At 41.8% G+C, this 14,293-nt stretch overlaps 1 protein-coding gene across 13 annotated transcripts in view; it reads left to right on the top strand.

Annotated features, from left to right (window-relative positions):
• The window catches only part of SUMF1 (sulfatase modifying factor 1), a 553,524-nt gene that overhangs the window by 10,099 nt on the left and 529,132 nt on the right, over nucleotides 1-14,293 (top strand). For 10 of the 13 annotated variants that reach the window (XR_012159766.1, XM_073351176.1, XM_073351175.1 and 7 more), the window contains exons 2-3: nucleotides 7,086-7,259; nucleotides 9,920-9,994. The exons of 1 other annotated variant lie outside the window; for it this stretch is intronic. Coding sequence is in view for 11 of the 12 variants with exons in the window: in XM_073351176.1 (XP_073207277.1) it covers nucleotides 7,086-7,259; nucleotides 9,920-9,994 (249 nt within the window). In the remaining variant the exon portion in view is untranslated. Of the gene's footprint in view, nucleotides 1-2,503; nucleotides 2,606-7,085; nucleotides 7,260-9,919; nucleotides 9,995-14,293 lie in introns of all 13 variants that reach the window. 2 more of the 13 variants (XM_073351174.1, XM_073351172.1) reach the window with 2 other exon arrangements.

Here is a 14,293-nt window from a genome sequence, read left to right as displayed (position 1 = left end):
TGTTTGGGACAAAAACGCAGAAGCCAGCAGACACAATGTAAATGGAGTACAAAATGCTTTAATGATCTTCAAAGATGGCTCAGATTTCATCCTAAAATTGTTTCAAACAATAAAAGGAAGTTTATAACTGAGATCTGGGTCATCAAAATGGTCAAAAAGACTCAATACCTAAACGTTAGATGAGTTGATATTATCTTCAGTAACCTGAAGTCTGTGAGAATTGCACTATCCTTAATCAAAACACCTACAAGGGTCTTAATGCTGTAGTTCACTTAGTTTGTAGTTCCTTTATTTTGTTTTCCCATGTGTTTAATGTTCTTTTCTGACAAGGTAGTTTTATAAACCACTGATATTAACCTAGTTGACTTGATCGAAATGTGATGGCAACACTTGAGCAAGACAAAACTGTATTGAGTTATAGATCAGGAGATGAGGGGGAAAAGCAAAACTTATTGTCAACATGGACAGTATCTAAATCAATGTCTAAATCTAATATGCAGCTGATGATAAAAGGTTCGCTTCTCCATCATTTCTACTTACTGTAAAGTCGGACTACAAATTTTTCTGTAGGTGAACCTTTTCTTAGATGTTCCTCGGAAGCATTGAGCTAAAAACTAAAGAGAAGAGTGTGGGGTTGGAAATAGGATGTTCTCTTGCACAGCACAAGAAACAATCTAGGAATACTTAAATACACAAAACAAAGTGGATTGTCACCACTTAAATAATTCACAGGATAGTTAAAGGATAAAGCACAAAGCCCTGTTATAAGGCTCATAAAAACTCAGTTAGGAGCTCTTATCAAAATGTAAGAAATTTAAAAGTGGGATCCCAAAGAGCAGGGGGAGGGATTATGACTCTTTGACGTTGGTATCTGAGGTGGGGCAGTTGGCAGCCCCAGCAGGCAGCTGCAGATGTTTCCAAAGATCAGATCTCTTATTCACAGACAAACTATGGTGCGCTTTGAAACTCAGTATTTTTCTGGAGGGGGACATTCTTGATGCCTGAGGAATAGTTGGCCTTCTCCATCTCTGTCAGCAGGTGGTACCTTCTAAGGGGGTTTGTCCCTCTGTTCCATTTTAGCCACATGTGTGATGGGAAAGGATCATCTCCATTGTAAGATTGGGGCAGCTAGTTTGGAGGTGGGCCTGGTGTCTGACAGATATTCTCGTATGTCCACCCTATAAATATAACTACAAAAAAGACATCACTTCAGCAGATTTGATCTCAAGATGCTCTGATTGGTTCTTGAGGACAAGCAGCTGTGTGCACCCTTTATGTGCATAGGTCACTTGGCCAGAAGACCAGTATTGGTACATGCTGTACTCAGTGCAGTCAACTAGACACTCCTCTCCCTGATTGATCTGCTGCTGGACTTCTGCCTCCGTAGTTAAACTTGGGCATTTCCTCACCTTGGTGAAACTAAGTTCAATCTTCATTTTTAAGTTAGAAGCTAAGATTTTCATTTGTTGTTGGATGAACAGTGTTCTTGAATCCATTAACTAATTTTAGGAACTTGTTTCCCTTCAGTGCTGAACACCTCCACACTCACTGTCAGTAAGTGCTTCTTGGTTCAAATGGGTGCAAAGAGGCCATTTGTCACTTTGACACTATCACCTGCAATCAAAAGATGATTGTATTCCAAAACAGCAGCTTGCTTGAGCCATAAAATGGGTGGTGGTGGTGTCGTAATTAGAATGTATACTCCAAAAGTCCTATGTTGGGCCCTGGACTTGGATGTCATGGTAGAAGCCTGTGGTGCATAGATGGGTGAGTGCCTGCATGATATGCGAATGTTGGGTTCAAAAGGAAGGTTTTTAAAGGCCACATTGATAACAGGGCATCTATCAGAATTCTTTAGATTGTGGGATGACGTGATCATTGAGCTGGAAAGTTTTTTTGTGTACTGATAACTGACTAGCAAGCTCAAAAATCTGTGACTCCCAAGCCTTCTCAGAGCACTTATTTTAGCTTCAGTGAGTCAGCAAGAGATTAGAAGGTAGGCAGTTATATAGCTCTGATCGTGTTCGTTGATGCATTCTTTAAAAGTCCCCAGGAAACTTAGGAGTAACTTCTTATCAGGAAACCCACTTGCAGTGAGACAAGCATAAAAACCCAGACTGCTGTTGAGCTGAAGATGATTCATAAGCATTTAGACTCCTTTCTGTAAGATCAACTTCAAATTTAGTCAATTTAAAAAATATAATAGCTGGCTGAAAAGTAATTTCAGGTGCTCTGTCGGCCTTGAGTTCCCTTGCCTATTGTGTGGTTTCACAACCACTTCTGGCTGTCTTGTAAAAGATGGTAAATGTTGCTGTGAAGGAACCCAAACAAAAGTGGAAATCTACTGTAGAGAAGGGAAACAGTGAAGCTGGTTGGACACAGTGCTGTTAAATGAACAAAGTAAACCTAAAATAAAAAATAAAAATCAAGAAATAAGAATTGGACAGGGAACATAAACTCCTCCATTGCCCACTTAATTTATCCAAATGGTTATACCTGGTAGCATCATTGTGAGATAACAGTACAAGACTAGAACTCTGCAGAAATGGAAGACTACCGATTCTCAACGTTCTCAGCTTCATGGTGCATCAACGTGGGAGTCCAGGTAAGCTTCTGTCTGAGAAGGGTATCCATGGACATTACAGGTGAAAGCCAACTTGATGGCTTCCTTTATGTGTTTGTTTTACAATAACAATTACCCTTGTAATGTAGGTCATACTGCAGGATGGATATCCTAACAAAGGCCACAGCTGCTGTTGGGTATTTATTCTGCAGTGAAGTGTCAGTGGAGCGAAGCGATAACTCACCGGTGCACAGCCTGCTGCTGGTCATCTTGGGAATTAGCTCTTTCCAGCCCAGAGCACCCTCTGCAGGCCGGTGTCTCACCTGCTGCTGGCCCCCGTGTCCCTTCTGGACCCCAGTTCCCCTTTACCTTGCGGTCCTGCCCCCTGACAGTGCCCCCACACTCTGGGTCTCCCCTCCCAAGGGAACCCCAAACCCTCTATCCCCACCTTGCCTCAGTGGCAACTGCCAGTTATCCTCTAGGCCCCACTCACTGGGGCAGACTGCAGTCTGTCATGGCCACTCATCATTGGTGAGGGGGGTTTGGACCTGCTGCCTTTGCCTAACCCCGGGCTGCCCCTTTGCAACCCCAGTACCTGTTTTGGCCTTTGACGAGGCCCGCAGCCTGGGGATTTGCCAGGTTGGAGCTCCCCAGCTTCTCCTCCCTTTCCCCAGCACTTCTCTGTCCCAAGTACCCTTCTCCCAGGCAGCCAGGTCCTTCTCTCTCAAGAGCTAGAGAGAGACTGCCTGAGCTCCTGGCTCACAACCCTTTTATAGGGCCATCTGTGGCCTGGTTGGGGCATGACCCCAGATGTGGCTGCTTCCGCAAATCAGCCTAGCCTTTTCTCTCAGCTCCAACCCTCTCCAAGGGCTGGCTTTTAACCACTTCTGAGCTGGAGTGGGGTAATGGCCTCACTACAGTCAGTCTATTCATTTTCGTAAATAATAAGAACAGTTTAAAATGTGAAACAGAAAGTTAAGTATTTTAAGTCCATATTGGGCCTAATTTATATTGATGGGTACTGTGGAGAAAGGTTCTTTGTATCTTAACTGTATAACTCCCCATATTTAAAATCCAATGGACTTTTCTCCATTTTACTGTAGTTCTAACTCAGCTACTCAAGAAGTGTGGCTTATGTATACAGATCTCAGGAACTATCTCTGAGAAAGGGCATCTATATCCCTTGCCCTCCTAGACTTCAAAGAGTTATCAATCATGAGGGAATCAAAACTGCTGTCTGCTTGTTTCAAGAAGATACATCCCCTGCTAGATTCTGTTGTGTTGGCTCTGCTAGTTTATATTTTTTGGATCCAGTTCTGCAGTTGCTTTTCCCATTGAACTCCTGTTAAGTCGAATGTGAGTTCCGCATGAGTGGTCACAGGATGGGGCCCATGTCTTTCTTGATCACTTTCAGATGTAATGAAAACAAGGCTTGTAGTTGGGACTGGGTGGGAGGGTGAGTATTGTGCAAGTCAGCCCTCAGCAAATCCACTCATCTACTTGTGTCATGGGAGTTAATTGTAGAGGGGAATGGTGCTTAGAAGCAGTGAGGGAGCAAAGGGAGCGTCTCTTGATGTGCTTAGGAACATCATTGGGGGAGGAAGGAGGCAATCTTCTTCCCCCAGACCCTGCATACAGGCTGACAAGTAAGGTAACTTTTTTTGTTTAGTGACGTGTTATCAACAGCTGATGCCAACTGTCCTAGTTAGTTTTGCCATTGGGTTATAAATCTGAGCTGCAACTCCCTATTCCAGCCCAGATTTCTTACTGAGGCATCACCACCACTGTTGTGTATTGAAAAACATCCAGTGGCACCTTCAGATTTAAACCTGCCTCTCCAGATCTAACTGGCTACTGCTTGAATCCACTCCTTCTCCAACAGGGTGGATCAAAATTTAGTAAAAAAAACAAACAAACCAACCTTAAAGAGGACTTCTTAAATTTAAATTAAATACATTTTTCTTTTTAAAAATAAGCTGTTTAAAATGTGACATTATGATAAGATGTGTTACTGTAATCTATTAATCATTAAAATAAAGAAAGCTGCTAAAATGTTAATGAGTTAAAGGATGCTTTTTAATGTACACACAGGATTTTGGAAAAACATCTTTAACTCTTGAGGCAATTTAAGTTTTATAACTATGTCACAATTCCTGTACTGCATTGAGTATCTGCAATAAAATCCCCATCACTGGAGATTTTAGGAACAGGTTGGACCAATATCTGTCAGGGATGGTCTAGGTTTTCTTGGTCCTGCCTCAGTGCAGGTGGCTGAATTTCACCTCGAGCCAGCCCTACGTTTCTATGATTATTTCCAGTGAATGCTGGTATTTACGTTATTCCAAATATCAGTACTTTCAGTTTCTGTTATGCAGAAAACTTTTACTGTTTCAGTTTAACCTAGCAGGTGCAGAGAGAATATTTTCTTCATGTGGACTAGTTGACAGGCGAACCTTGAAAAAGCAGGAAAGCTTGTTTTCCTTGTCCAGTCTGTGAATATAAACCAAGGGGAGAAGATGGGATCTACCAATGCTAAAAACTTGAACATGGGGCCAGATTTTGAAAGGTGAATGGGAGTTGACATCAGTGGGAGTTAGGCACCTAACTGACCTACGCACTCTTGAAAATTCCACTGAGTACCTATCTGCATCTTTTAGGAGTCTAAATATCTTGGACAGTCTGGTCCATGGTGACCAGAAACAATCCATCAATACACTAACGACCATTAATACTGTCTTTGGTTATAATACATGAGTTTTAAATCAAAATATGTTTTGATAATTTCCCCCCCTCTATATCCAGCATATTTAAGTTTTTTTATTGAATTAATAAAAAAAACTAATTAAAAATGCTGGTTTTGTGCATTTGTAATATAATTTCAGTTTCTATCCAAATGCAGCTTGACACAAATCATGAGTAAAAATGGTCGCCTAGCAGACTAAATAAATGCATCATTCACCATTTTCTAATGCAATAAAGTAAAAAATTAAGAATCTGAATAAACGTATGTTGAGCTACATAACTGCATCTATAAATGTGTATAGATAAGTTTATTCTGCTGGTTAGCAAAAAGTACATTTAGTGTAAAGTTCATATTTAGTTATTACAGTCACTAAGAAAATCTTTCTTTAGGAAAATAACTTCAAAAGTACAAATACAAAATAAGATTAAAATCTGATTTTAAATCAAGGTTCCTTTGTGTTGATTGAAATCGTGATTACAGTCAGTGATTTAAATCAATTCACCGTGTTCTCCAGTCCCATCACTTAACAATGTCTTGGATGCAACTAGGGTTTGTATGATAAGGTGCATGGATCCCACACTAGAGCAAATCAGGGGGTTACCTCACTTCAGGGGGTCTTACCACCCTGGCAACCCATGTCGCTGGCCAGCTGAAGCAAAAGAGCCCCCGCCCAGAACTCAACAAGGCGCAGGTATTTAAACAGGAAAAGGAAGGGTTTGGTGGCTTTTAGAGTCCTTTTTTCTTCCCTCTTTCTTGTTTCATCCCCATGGGGAACGGAGCCAAGAGCCTGCCAGAGTCAGGTGGCGGGGTGCTGGTGGAAGAACTGTGGGAGCAGCCTGCTTTTCATTTGCTGAGGACTGCATGCTGCTTGAAGGGGTCTCTTGGGTGAGACTATCTGATCTCTTGTCAGTTTGTTGCTAGAGACTGACTGAAGCCTGCTGGGGGTTTAGCAGTGGACTCTTTGCAGTGATACACATCTGGGGGAAGTCTGGGTGTGTCTTCCCTAAAAGCAGGCTGAAGCCATAAAGAGACATTATAACTTGAGATAGAGTTGTGGCATTCCCTCATGGCATTGTGTCTTTTACTTCCTGAGCCTGATGCTACAGCTCCAGACCAGCCTTGCACAGTGTGGAATATTAATTCATTGTAAGTTTACCCTATACCTTTTGATGCAATTTTGAGATGCAGGTGCTGTCTCTACCTTAGTCAGTGATGGAATGCTGTACTTATCCGTTCATAAATAAAATCCCATAGACACTTAGTATGCGAACAGGTAGGCTGTGCTTTGTCCTCAAAAGAACACTTTGCAGCTTCATAATCTCCATAATGTCCATCTACATGTCAAGTTTTCTCTCTGCACCAGATTGGAAAATCAAGCTTCTTCCTTTTGCAGTGAGCAAGATGCAATTTTCACTGATTGCTTCTTAATACTTCACATGCAAAAAGAAGGCACAGTGACAGTGGCATCCTTCTCTCCCATCTGGAGATAGGTCTGGATCTAAGCAGTGGTCTGAAATCCCTGGGAGCTCCGTGGGAGTGGGGTAGATTGAGAACTGCGCTTTTCATCTTGGAGACCATCTCAATTTACTTTACTTTTAAACCTAGAACCTTCCAGATTTTATAATCGTTAATTACTGAACTATATTCTAGTCATGAAGAAATGTTGTTCAAGGCGGTGTTGACCCTCATTTCCCAGACTATGATGCAAAAACAATGGCAAACTCTGTTTAACTTAAAAATGACTGCAGTTATTTTCAGTCCTATCTGTTTCCATTGCAGATGGCCCTTATTCCAACAGGAATGTTCACAATGGGTACTGATGAACCTGAAATACAGCAAGATGGGGAATGGCCTGCTAGAAGAGTCCATGTTAGCCAGTTCTATATGGATCGGTATGAGGTCAGCAATGCAGAGTTTGAGAAATTTGTGAATGCCACTGACTATGTTACAGAGGTAAGAGGAAAGCTACTCTGGGATTAGCTGTCAGAGTACCCTGGGAAATTCAGGCTCAACTCTTTTCCCAAAGGAGGCCACATTATACATTTTGCTTGTAAGGCCCTAGAAACAAACAGGCCCTAGAAACAAATATATTCTATCCAAATTGGTGGCAAGTTTAAACATTTTTTGCTTTTAACCTCTTCTAGATGGGAAGGGGTCCCACAAAAGGGGCTGTTGGCCCCCTGCAAATGCTTCTTACACAGTATTCAGTTGGTTTAATTGAGAAAATTATCTTAAACTGAATAGACCACAGACAGCACATGATGAAGACCTTGGCCCAGACTCGTGCCTGATGTGCTTTCAGTGGCATTAAACCAGTTATGAATATGGTGTGTTGTATTTCCAGCAGGGCTCTAGGTATTAGAATTCAGGCAGGCTTTCTTTAGGCAAAGCAGTGTAGACTGAGTGTGGGTGATAGACACCTGGTTATAATGATGTGTCTTGGTGTAGTTAGGCTGATGTAGCAAGGCAACCCCCCAGTGTATATGTCCTGTGCTGGTGTGGGTTACCCTAGCAAGGCATGCCACTACAAACCCTGCTTTTACTGGTGCTGCTCATCAGCACGGGTTAGGACCAGTGCAACTATGCCAGTAGGTATCCTTGGTATAGACAGGCCCTGATTGAGATTGCTAAATGCATGCTTTTAACAAACCACCTTAATGTGTCTAGGGAGGAGTTTGACACAGTACTCCAGACAGTGAGACAGCTGGAGAAACTGCAGGCTGGCCAAACAGGGCTGCTTTCTAGCAATCTGGGCAATACAAGGTATCCATTCCTCTTCTGAGAAACAGTAACCCACTCTGGAGGCCCAGATCTTTTCTGTTAGTTTAGAAGCTGTGATGACATGCCTGATGTGCTTTCTGTAATACGTGTAAGCCATCTAGCCAAAATCAAGTTATCAGTAACTATTCAGGCTTGAGAGGAGGCCCACTCTTGGAAGCAGAATCTTATTGATAAACTGGTTTGGATGATGAGAATCCTTCACCCTTCTTGCGTAAAGTTCAGGCAGAGGACTGTTCTTGTATCAGTGTAACCAATTTGTACTCACCAGCTGTTGGCTCAGTAATTGAGGTAAAGTCACTTAATCCATTTAAGTTTGAACACAGGCTCTTCATTGCAAACAGCTTCTGGAATGTGCCTTACACTCCAATGCCCATTGTATTATTATCTTGTGGGATGAAATCTATTTCTGGCTCTACTTGATGATTTCAAATGGAATGGTTAGATGTTCCACTCAACACCCTGGCACAAGGCCACTTTGTACATGGGATTTGGAAAAATATATTCAGAGCTAGAGTAAACAGCACTGAATCTACAAGCTCTTGAGAAGCAGCTGAGCTGTTGTCTATAAAAACATTTGTCTGCATAACTGATTTATCTCGGGTAAACATAATACTAGCTTAATGAGTTTATCTTCTTGAGCAAAAGGCTAACTTGGTCTCCAGTATAGCCAGTAGTGATTATTTTCTGTAGCTTTCTGTTTATGCACAGGTAGCCATCTTCAGATGCTCATAAATCCTGTTAAATCAAAACTAACTTTTTTTCAACAAGCTAAGGAATTAGTCCTCAGTGAAGACCTCTGTCAAGATCAAACTTCAGGCACTCTAGTTTGAGCCCTGTCCCTGGAAAAAGCAGCTGGAAATTCTTCAGATGCGAAAGGGATGGAGGAAAAGAGATTTTTTTTTTCTTCCTTGTTGCTAAATCAAATGGCTGAAGGGATTTTGTCCAAACTCTGCACAATCTGGATTTTGAGTGGTGAACGTACAGGAATCTTCAGTCCCAAAATTGAGTCTTTCAGAAAGTTATTAGAATGTGGAAACAAGGTTACAATGGTTTGCAACCTTGACTACAGTGGGCATAGCTGGGTGGCCTGTTTTGATAAACTCAAGCAATGAAGTAGAAAGACAGTTGTTGGCTACCAATAACCTGTTTTGGCTCTCCTCATAAACCAAACCAGGTATTAAAATACTTTTTGCTGTGCTGGTGGACCTCATGTATTGTGAGTTAGCGAAATGGCTAATCACTGTTGTTTTTCCTTCTGAAAATGAGATGGCTTTATAGAATGTTAAGATAAATGGGTTAAATTTAATAGTCTTCTATGGGTTTTGTGCCCACACCTAAGTATGTGGAGTCAGTGAGCATTGAAAAGGAGTAAACCATGCCACTTAATTATTTTCGTATGACTTCCAAAGGAAAGGAAGGTTAATGGAATAGATTCCTTACTATTAATATTATGTACATTCCAGTATTGCTTTTTAAAAGCAAATCAGGACAATTAAAAAGCTTTCCAATTAATAGATGTAGAAATGGTTGCAGGACTTCTTAGAGCTGTCATCTGTTCCACTAATTCAGTCAGTCTGCACTTTAGATCAGTGACTGTTAAAGAACAATTATATCCCTGGGTAATTTGGCCTTTCATCCACTGTTCTTCTGCTCAGTATATTGTTTGCTTTAAAGCAAACTCCAAATTCCTATTAGAAAGAATTAAATTAAGTCTATTATCTCCTTAATGGTCCCACTTGATGCTTTCTTATGCTGGCATTTTAGGGGTAAAACACTTCCAGTGGACTCCTACGATCTGCTTGAATTCGGTATATATATTTTTTTCCTTTTAGGCGGAGAAATTTGGAGACTCCTTTGTATTTGAGGGTATGTTGAGCGAACAAGTGAAGACTGAAATCCAGCAAGCAGTGAGTAATGTGGTTTACAACTGGTAGAGAGCCTGACTAGTGACCACAAAGAAGGATGCTTTAAGACTTGAGGCAATAGTATTAATAATAGTATTGTGCTGTGTACCCTAATCCATTTACAAGAATATTGGGATCTGCCATGAGGATTTGGATTTAAGTAAGACAAAGAGGAGAATAATAGGCTTTGAGGGTTAGGTAGTACGGAGGGTAAGTAGTGTGCTACTCTGTCACCTCCAGTGACCTGAGCTTCAAATTGGGAATAAGTGATTCCTTAAAAATGCATGTGGCTTGGTCTCCAGTTCCAACTGCCCCCAGTGCTCTGATCAGTATCGGCATAAGAGTGGACTAAATGGTGACTTGACAAGATTATTAGTTGTATTGAGGCTGTGCCTAGGAGCCCAGTCGTGGAGTAGGACCCCATGTGCAAGACATTTTACAAAGAACAGAAAGGTGGTCCCTGCCTAAAGTGCTTGTAGTCTAATATATTACAGTACCTGCCCATGCTTTCCTGGCTCAAGCCCCATTTATCAGAAATAAAGTGGATTGGAGAGAAGCCTAAAGTTACTGATTGAAGGGAATGGTTAAAAATTAATCCACATACTTAAAATAGGCCTTCCTGTGACAAAGGGCCTTTCTCTAGATTTTAGGTCATAGAGGAATATGTGCTAGTCAGTGGGACAGACAATGGGAATTCTTATGTTTTGTTCCTAGATCTGCTGTGAATAAATCAGTTCACCTTTTTGGGCCTCAGTTTGCCCACCTGTAAAAAGGATAATACCTACCATAAGGTGTTGTAAGGGTTACCTCATGTCTAAAAAGTGTGCGGCAATCCTCTGGAGAAGATCAAGTGGTGGTCAGTGATTTTAAATAACTAGCACCTTTTAAAAAAATAAAATAAAATCAAGGACGCCCTAAAAATGAGCAATATAGAACTTAGCAAAGTGGACTTTCTCTGCAGAAACAAAACCCTTCTACAAGTGGCTTGCTACCCCTCCTCCCCCGCACCCCCAAAAGAGAGGCATATTACTGCAGTGTTCTGGTGCTGCATAGATGATTGCAACCTTTCCTCTCTGCTTAAGGTGGAGCAGTTTCCCCCCTTAGCAGCATAGCACTAAGAGGAGCAGCAGAGTATTAAATTTCCCTTAAACATCTGCATAGGGTACCACGTGAGCGGGTTTTAGATCTTTATTTTGGCAGACTGTTGAAGACACATGATTTGGTATTTTAACACTTAACCTTCACAAAAGTGATTCATCTTACAAAGTGCATAGTGTGCTTTTAGGGGAAAATGCTATGCCCAGGAGCAAGGACCTTGTACAGAGCACTACAGAAATGCTAACACTAGGTAAAATTAAACACTGCACGCTTTTACTTGCCATATGAAGAACCAAAACCTATAAATGAAAAGGAGAGCTTATGAGGCTTTTCAGCTACAGTTTGAAAACCCCATCTCATAGCAGATGTGAATCTGATGGGTTGCAAATGGCATAATAGCAGTTTGTTCCATCATTCTTGAAACTGAAGGATATCCTATGCTTTTTGTTGTTAACTAAAACAAGGAAAGAAATATGATCGGAGTAGGGCTGTTAGGTGTCTTGTAATGCAGTGCCAGAGCTTGGGAATTGTGGGGTATTAGACCATATTGAATTTTAATAAAGTTTAAAAAAACCCAAAACACCTAAAGCTTCCAGTACTGATGTGTGCAAATGCTGAAGGTGGAAGAAATACAGTCACTGGATCCCATTTAGGATCGCTTGTATGCCTGGGAATGTAAAATCTGGCAGGGAATGTTCCAGAGTTGTGTGCAATCCACACTGGCCTTCTGGTGCTGTGCTGCAGAAATCTACAAAGCAGGTTGTGGTTAAGCAAACCAACCTCATTCTATAGTATTTTAAAGTGAGTGCTTTTGTAGCCTAGCCTTAGTCTTTCGTATAAACAAATACTGTGTATCTGGGAGCTGCTTGCCTTGATGTTGTATCCAAACTGTCGAGTATTGGCCACAATGCTAATAGAAGCAGAGTTGTGCTGAAGAACTGGCATGGAGCCCAAACTGGTCCTCTCTGCTGCTTCCCCACATGGATTTTCCGTATTTGGTTAGAGTAACTTTTAGAGGACTGTCCTTTTGTTTTTCAGTATTTATTATTAGGATGTCTTCTAAGTCACTGGCATGCAGAACATCCTCGGGTTAGGCATGGAAAAAGATATTGTGCTGATTACACTGGCAGGCTGCCCAGGGGAGCAGTGACTGGCCTTCCTTGTGGTTTGGCATTTTTTAAGCCGCTGTTAATAGTTTAGACAAAAGTATACCCTAAAATGTGTGGGGTCTAGAAAATAAAAAGTGGAAAAGCAACTTTTGATCTTCTCTTCCCCCACAACCTTCAAATCAGCTGCATAGTAGGGAATCCAGCTTTAAACAGGTGATTTTCATTTGTGTGATCAGGATTTATCGATTTCCATACAGGAGACTATAGTAGCAGTGATAGCGACTTATTATTAGTATGACAGTGACACCCTTCCAAGATCAAGGCCCCATTGTGCTAGATTCTGCTCCAATACAGGTGAGAGACTGTCCCTGCTCCAGGAGCAAAAGTGAGAGAGGGAACAGTCACAGACAGATGACTTGTGGGTTATACAGTGGGTGAGTGGCAGAGTCGGGAATAGAACCCAGGTCTCAAGTTCCAGTCCAACTCTCTATCCATTGGACCATGCTTGAAATTGTGGACTTTTGGTTTAGAGTAGGATATTTCCTGTGACGCCTTGGTTGTGTTGCTGCAAGAAAGTAAAGAAAATGTCTGTAGTTTTGAACAAGCACTGTATGTGGGTTGGGAGGAGGAGGAGCATCTTCTTACATTTGCCTAAACAAAGACTTGCAACAGGAGTGCTGGAATGATTTGTATAGTGGGGGTGCAACAGTCATTGAACCAAACTGTAAACCCTGTATATAATGGAAACCACTTCAAGCTGGGGGGGCAGCAGCACTCCCATCACACCTAGTTCCAGCACCTATGACTTGCATGTATGCAGCTAGAAAAGAGTTACATTGGTGTAGACAGAGAATTAGCCTGCCTGGAGAATATCCTAAATGGGTGATTCACTCAGAAGGGATGGGCATGTCTTTTAGTACTTCATTGGCATTGAGCCTATAGAAGTAGCTTATAAGAAAATTGTTTTACTGTATCACTAGGTCTGTAGTGTTCAGTTTGGAGTGGTTTTGTTTTGTTCGATATCCAAGTGAGACAGAGATTGACAGTGAATAATTCAGAGGTTCCCAGTCACCCCCAATAAGCTTTGAGTCTGGTTTAAGTCACTGAGGAGTGGGGAAGCTAATAGAGGTGGCAAGGAAATGTATACTGTGGTCTTGTTGTGGTGAAGTAGCTCTATTTCTTGCAGCAGAAGTGACTGATTTGATTGTGCTGGAGTTGCTGGCCCTCTATTCAAATTGGATATCGACCCCTTGGTGGTCTTGCTGGTTACCTTAGATGCTGGATTTCCATGTAGTGTAGATTTTTCTGAAATCAGTACTGGTCCCTCCAAAGGACCCATCAGTTGGCAGAGCACGATAGGCGTTGGATCCTTCCCTGCAGAGAATGGAGGGAATTATCATGGGCTGTCCATGCAATTGGCATCCACGCAGTGTGCTGGGCTAGAAAATGTCTGCACCTACAGGTGCACTGTCCTTACCAAATGTAATCCCATTGCTTGCACACCATAGTGAAATGAGTTTGTGTCTAGAGTCCATCATGTCTTCACAATTGATGTAGTTGTGACAGCACCTGAGTAAAAATAACAGCACCTGAAAGCCCAGGTTTCTGAGTGTGGCTGGAAAGAACTGCAGGGTTCTTGGGGCTGGAGGGGCGTAAAATAAAAGATGCAGTTAAGGGGTGTGATCTTATAATTTCACTCGAATAAAACTTAAACATACATAAAAACAAGCAGCTAAACAGCAATCTATTCAGAAATAAGGTAAGCTTCTAAATAAAGCACAGAAAGGACTTCTAAGTGGCATGAGTTCATGGGTCACCACAATCAATAATCAGGAAGATGACAGAGTTAAAAAGGCTTGTTTCATGTCTTTGCAGAAGTGGGTCAGCTGATGTGTTCAGCATGTGTAGTACAGTACATGAGCTTTGGAGCCACAAGTATCTCCTGTGGATGCTGCTAACATCCCTGTAAATCACACAGCGTATAATGCATCCTGAAGGCGGATATGCTAGAGGGAACCCCTTGCCACCAAACTGAAGGGGAAGCTGGAGTGAACATAGAGCACAATACCAGACCTAAGGGACCCTGGCCTGATCC

The sequence above is a fragment of the Lepidochelys kempii genome, chromosome 7 (genome assembly GCF_965140265.1).
Source record: "Lepidochelys kempii isolate rLepKem1 chromosome 7, rLepKem1.hap2, whole genome shotgun sequence".
Classification (NCBI taxonomy): Eukaryota; Metazoa; Chordata; order Testudines; family Cheloniidae; genus Lepidochelys; species Lepidochelys kempii.
The sequence above is the reverse complement of the archived record's forward strand: the minus strand, read 5'-3'. Positions and strand labels throughout refer to the sequence as shown.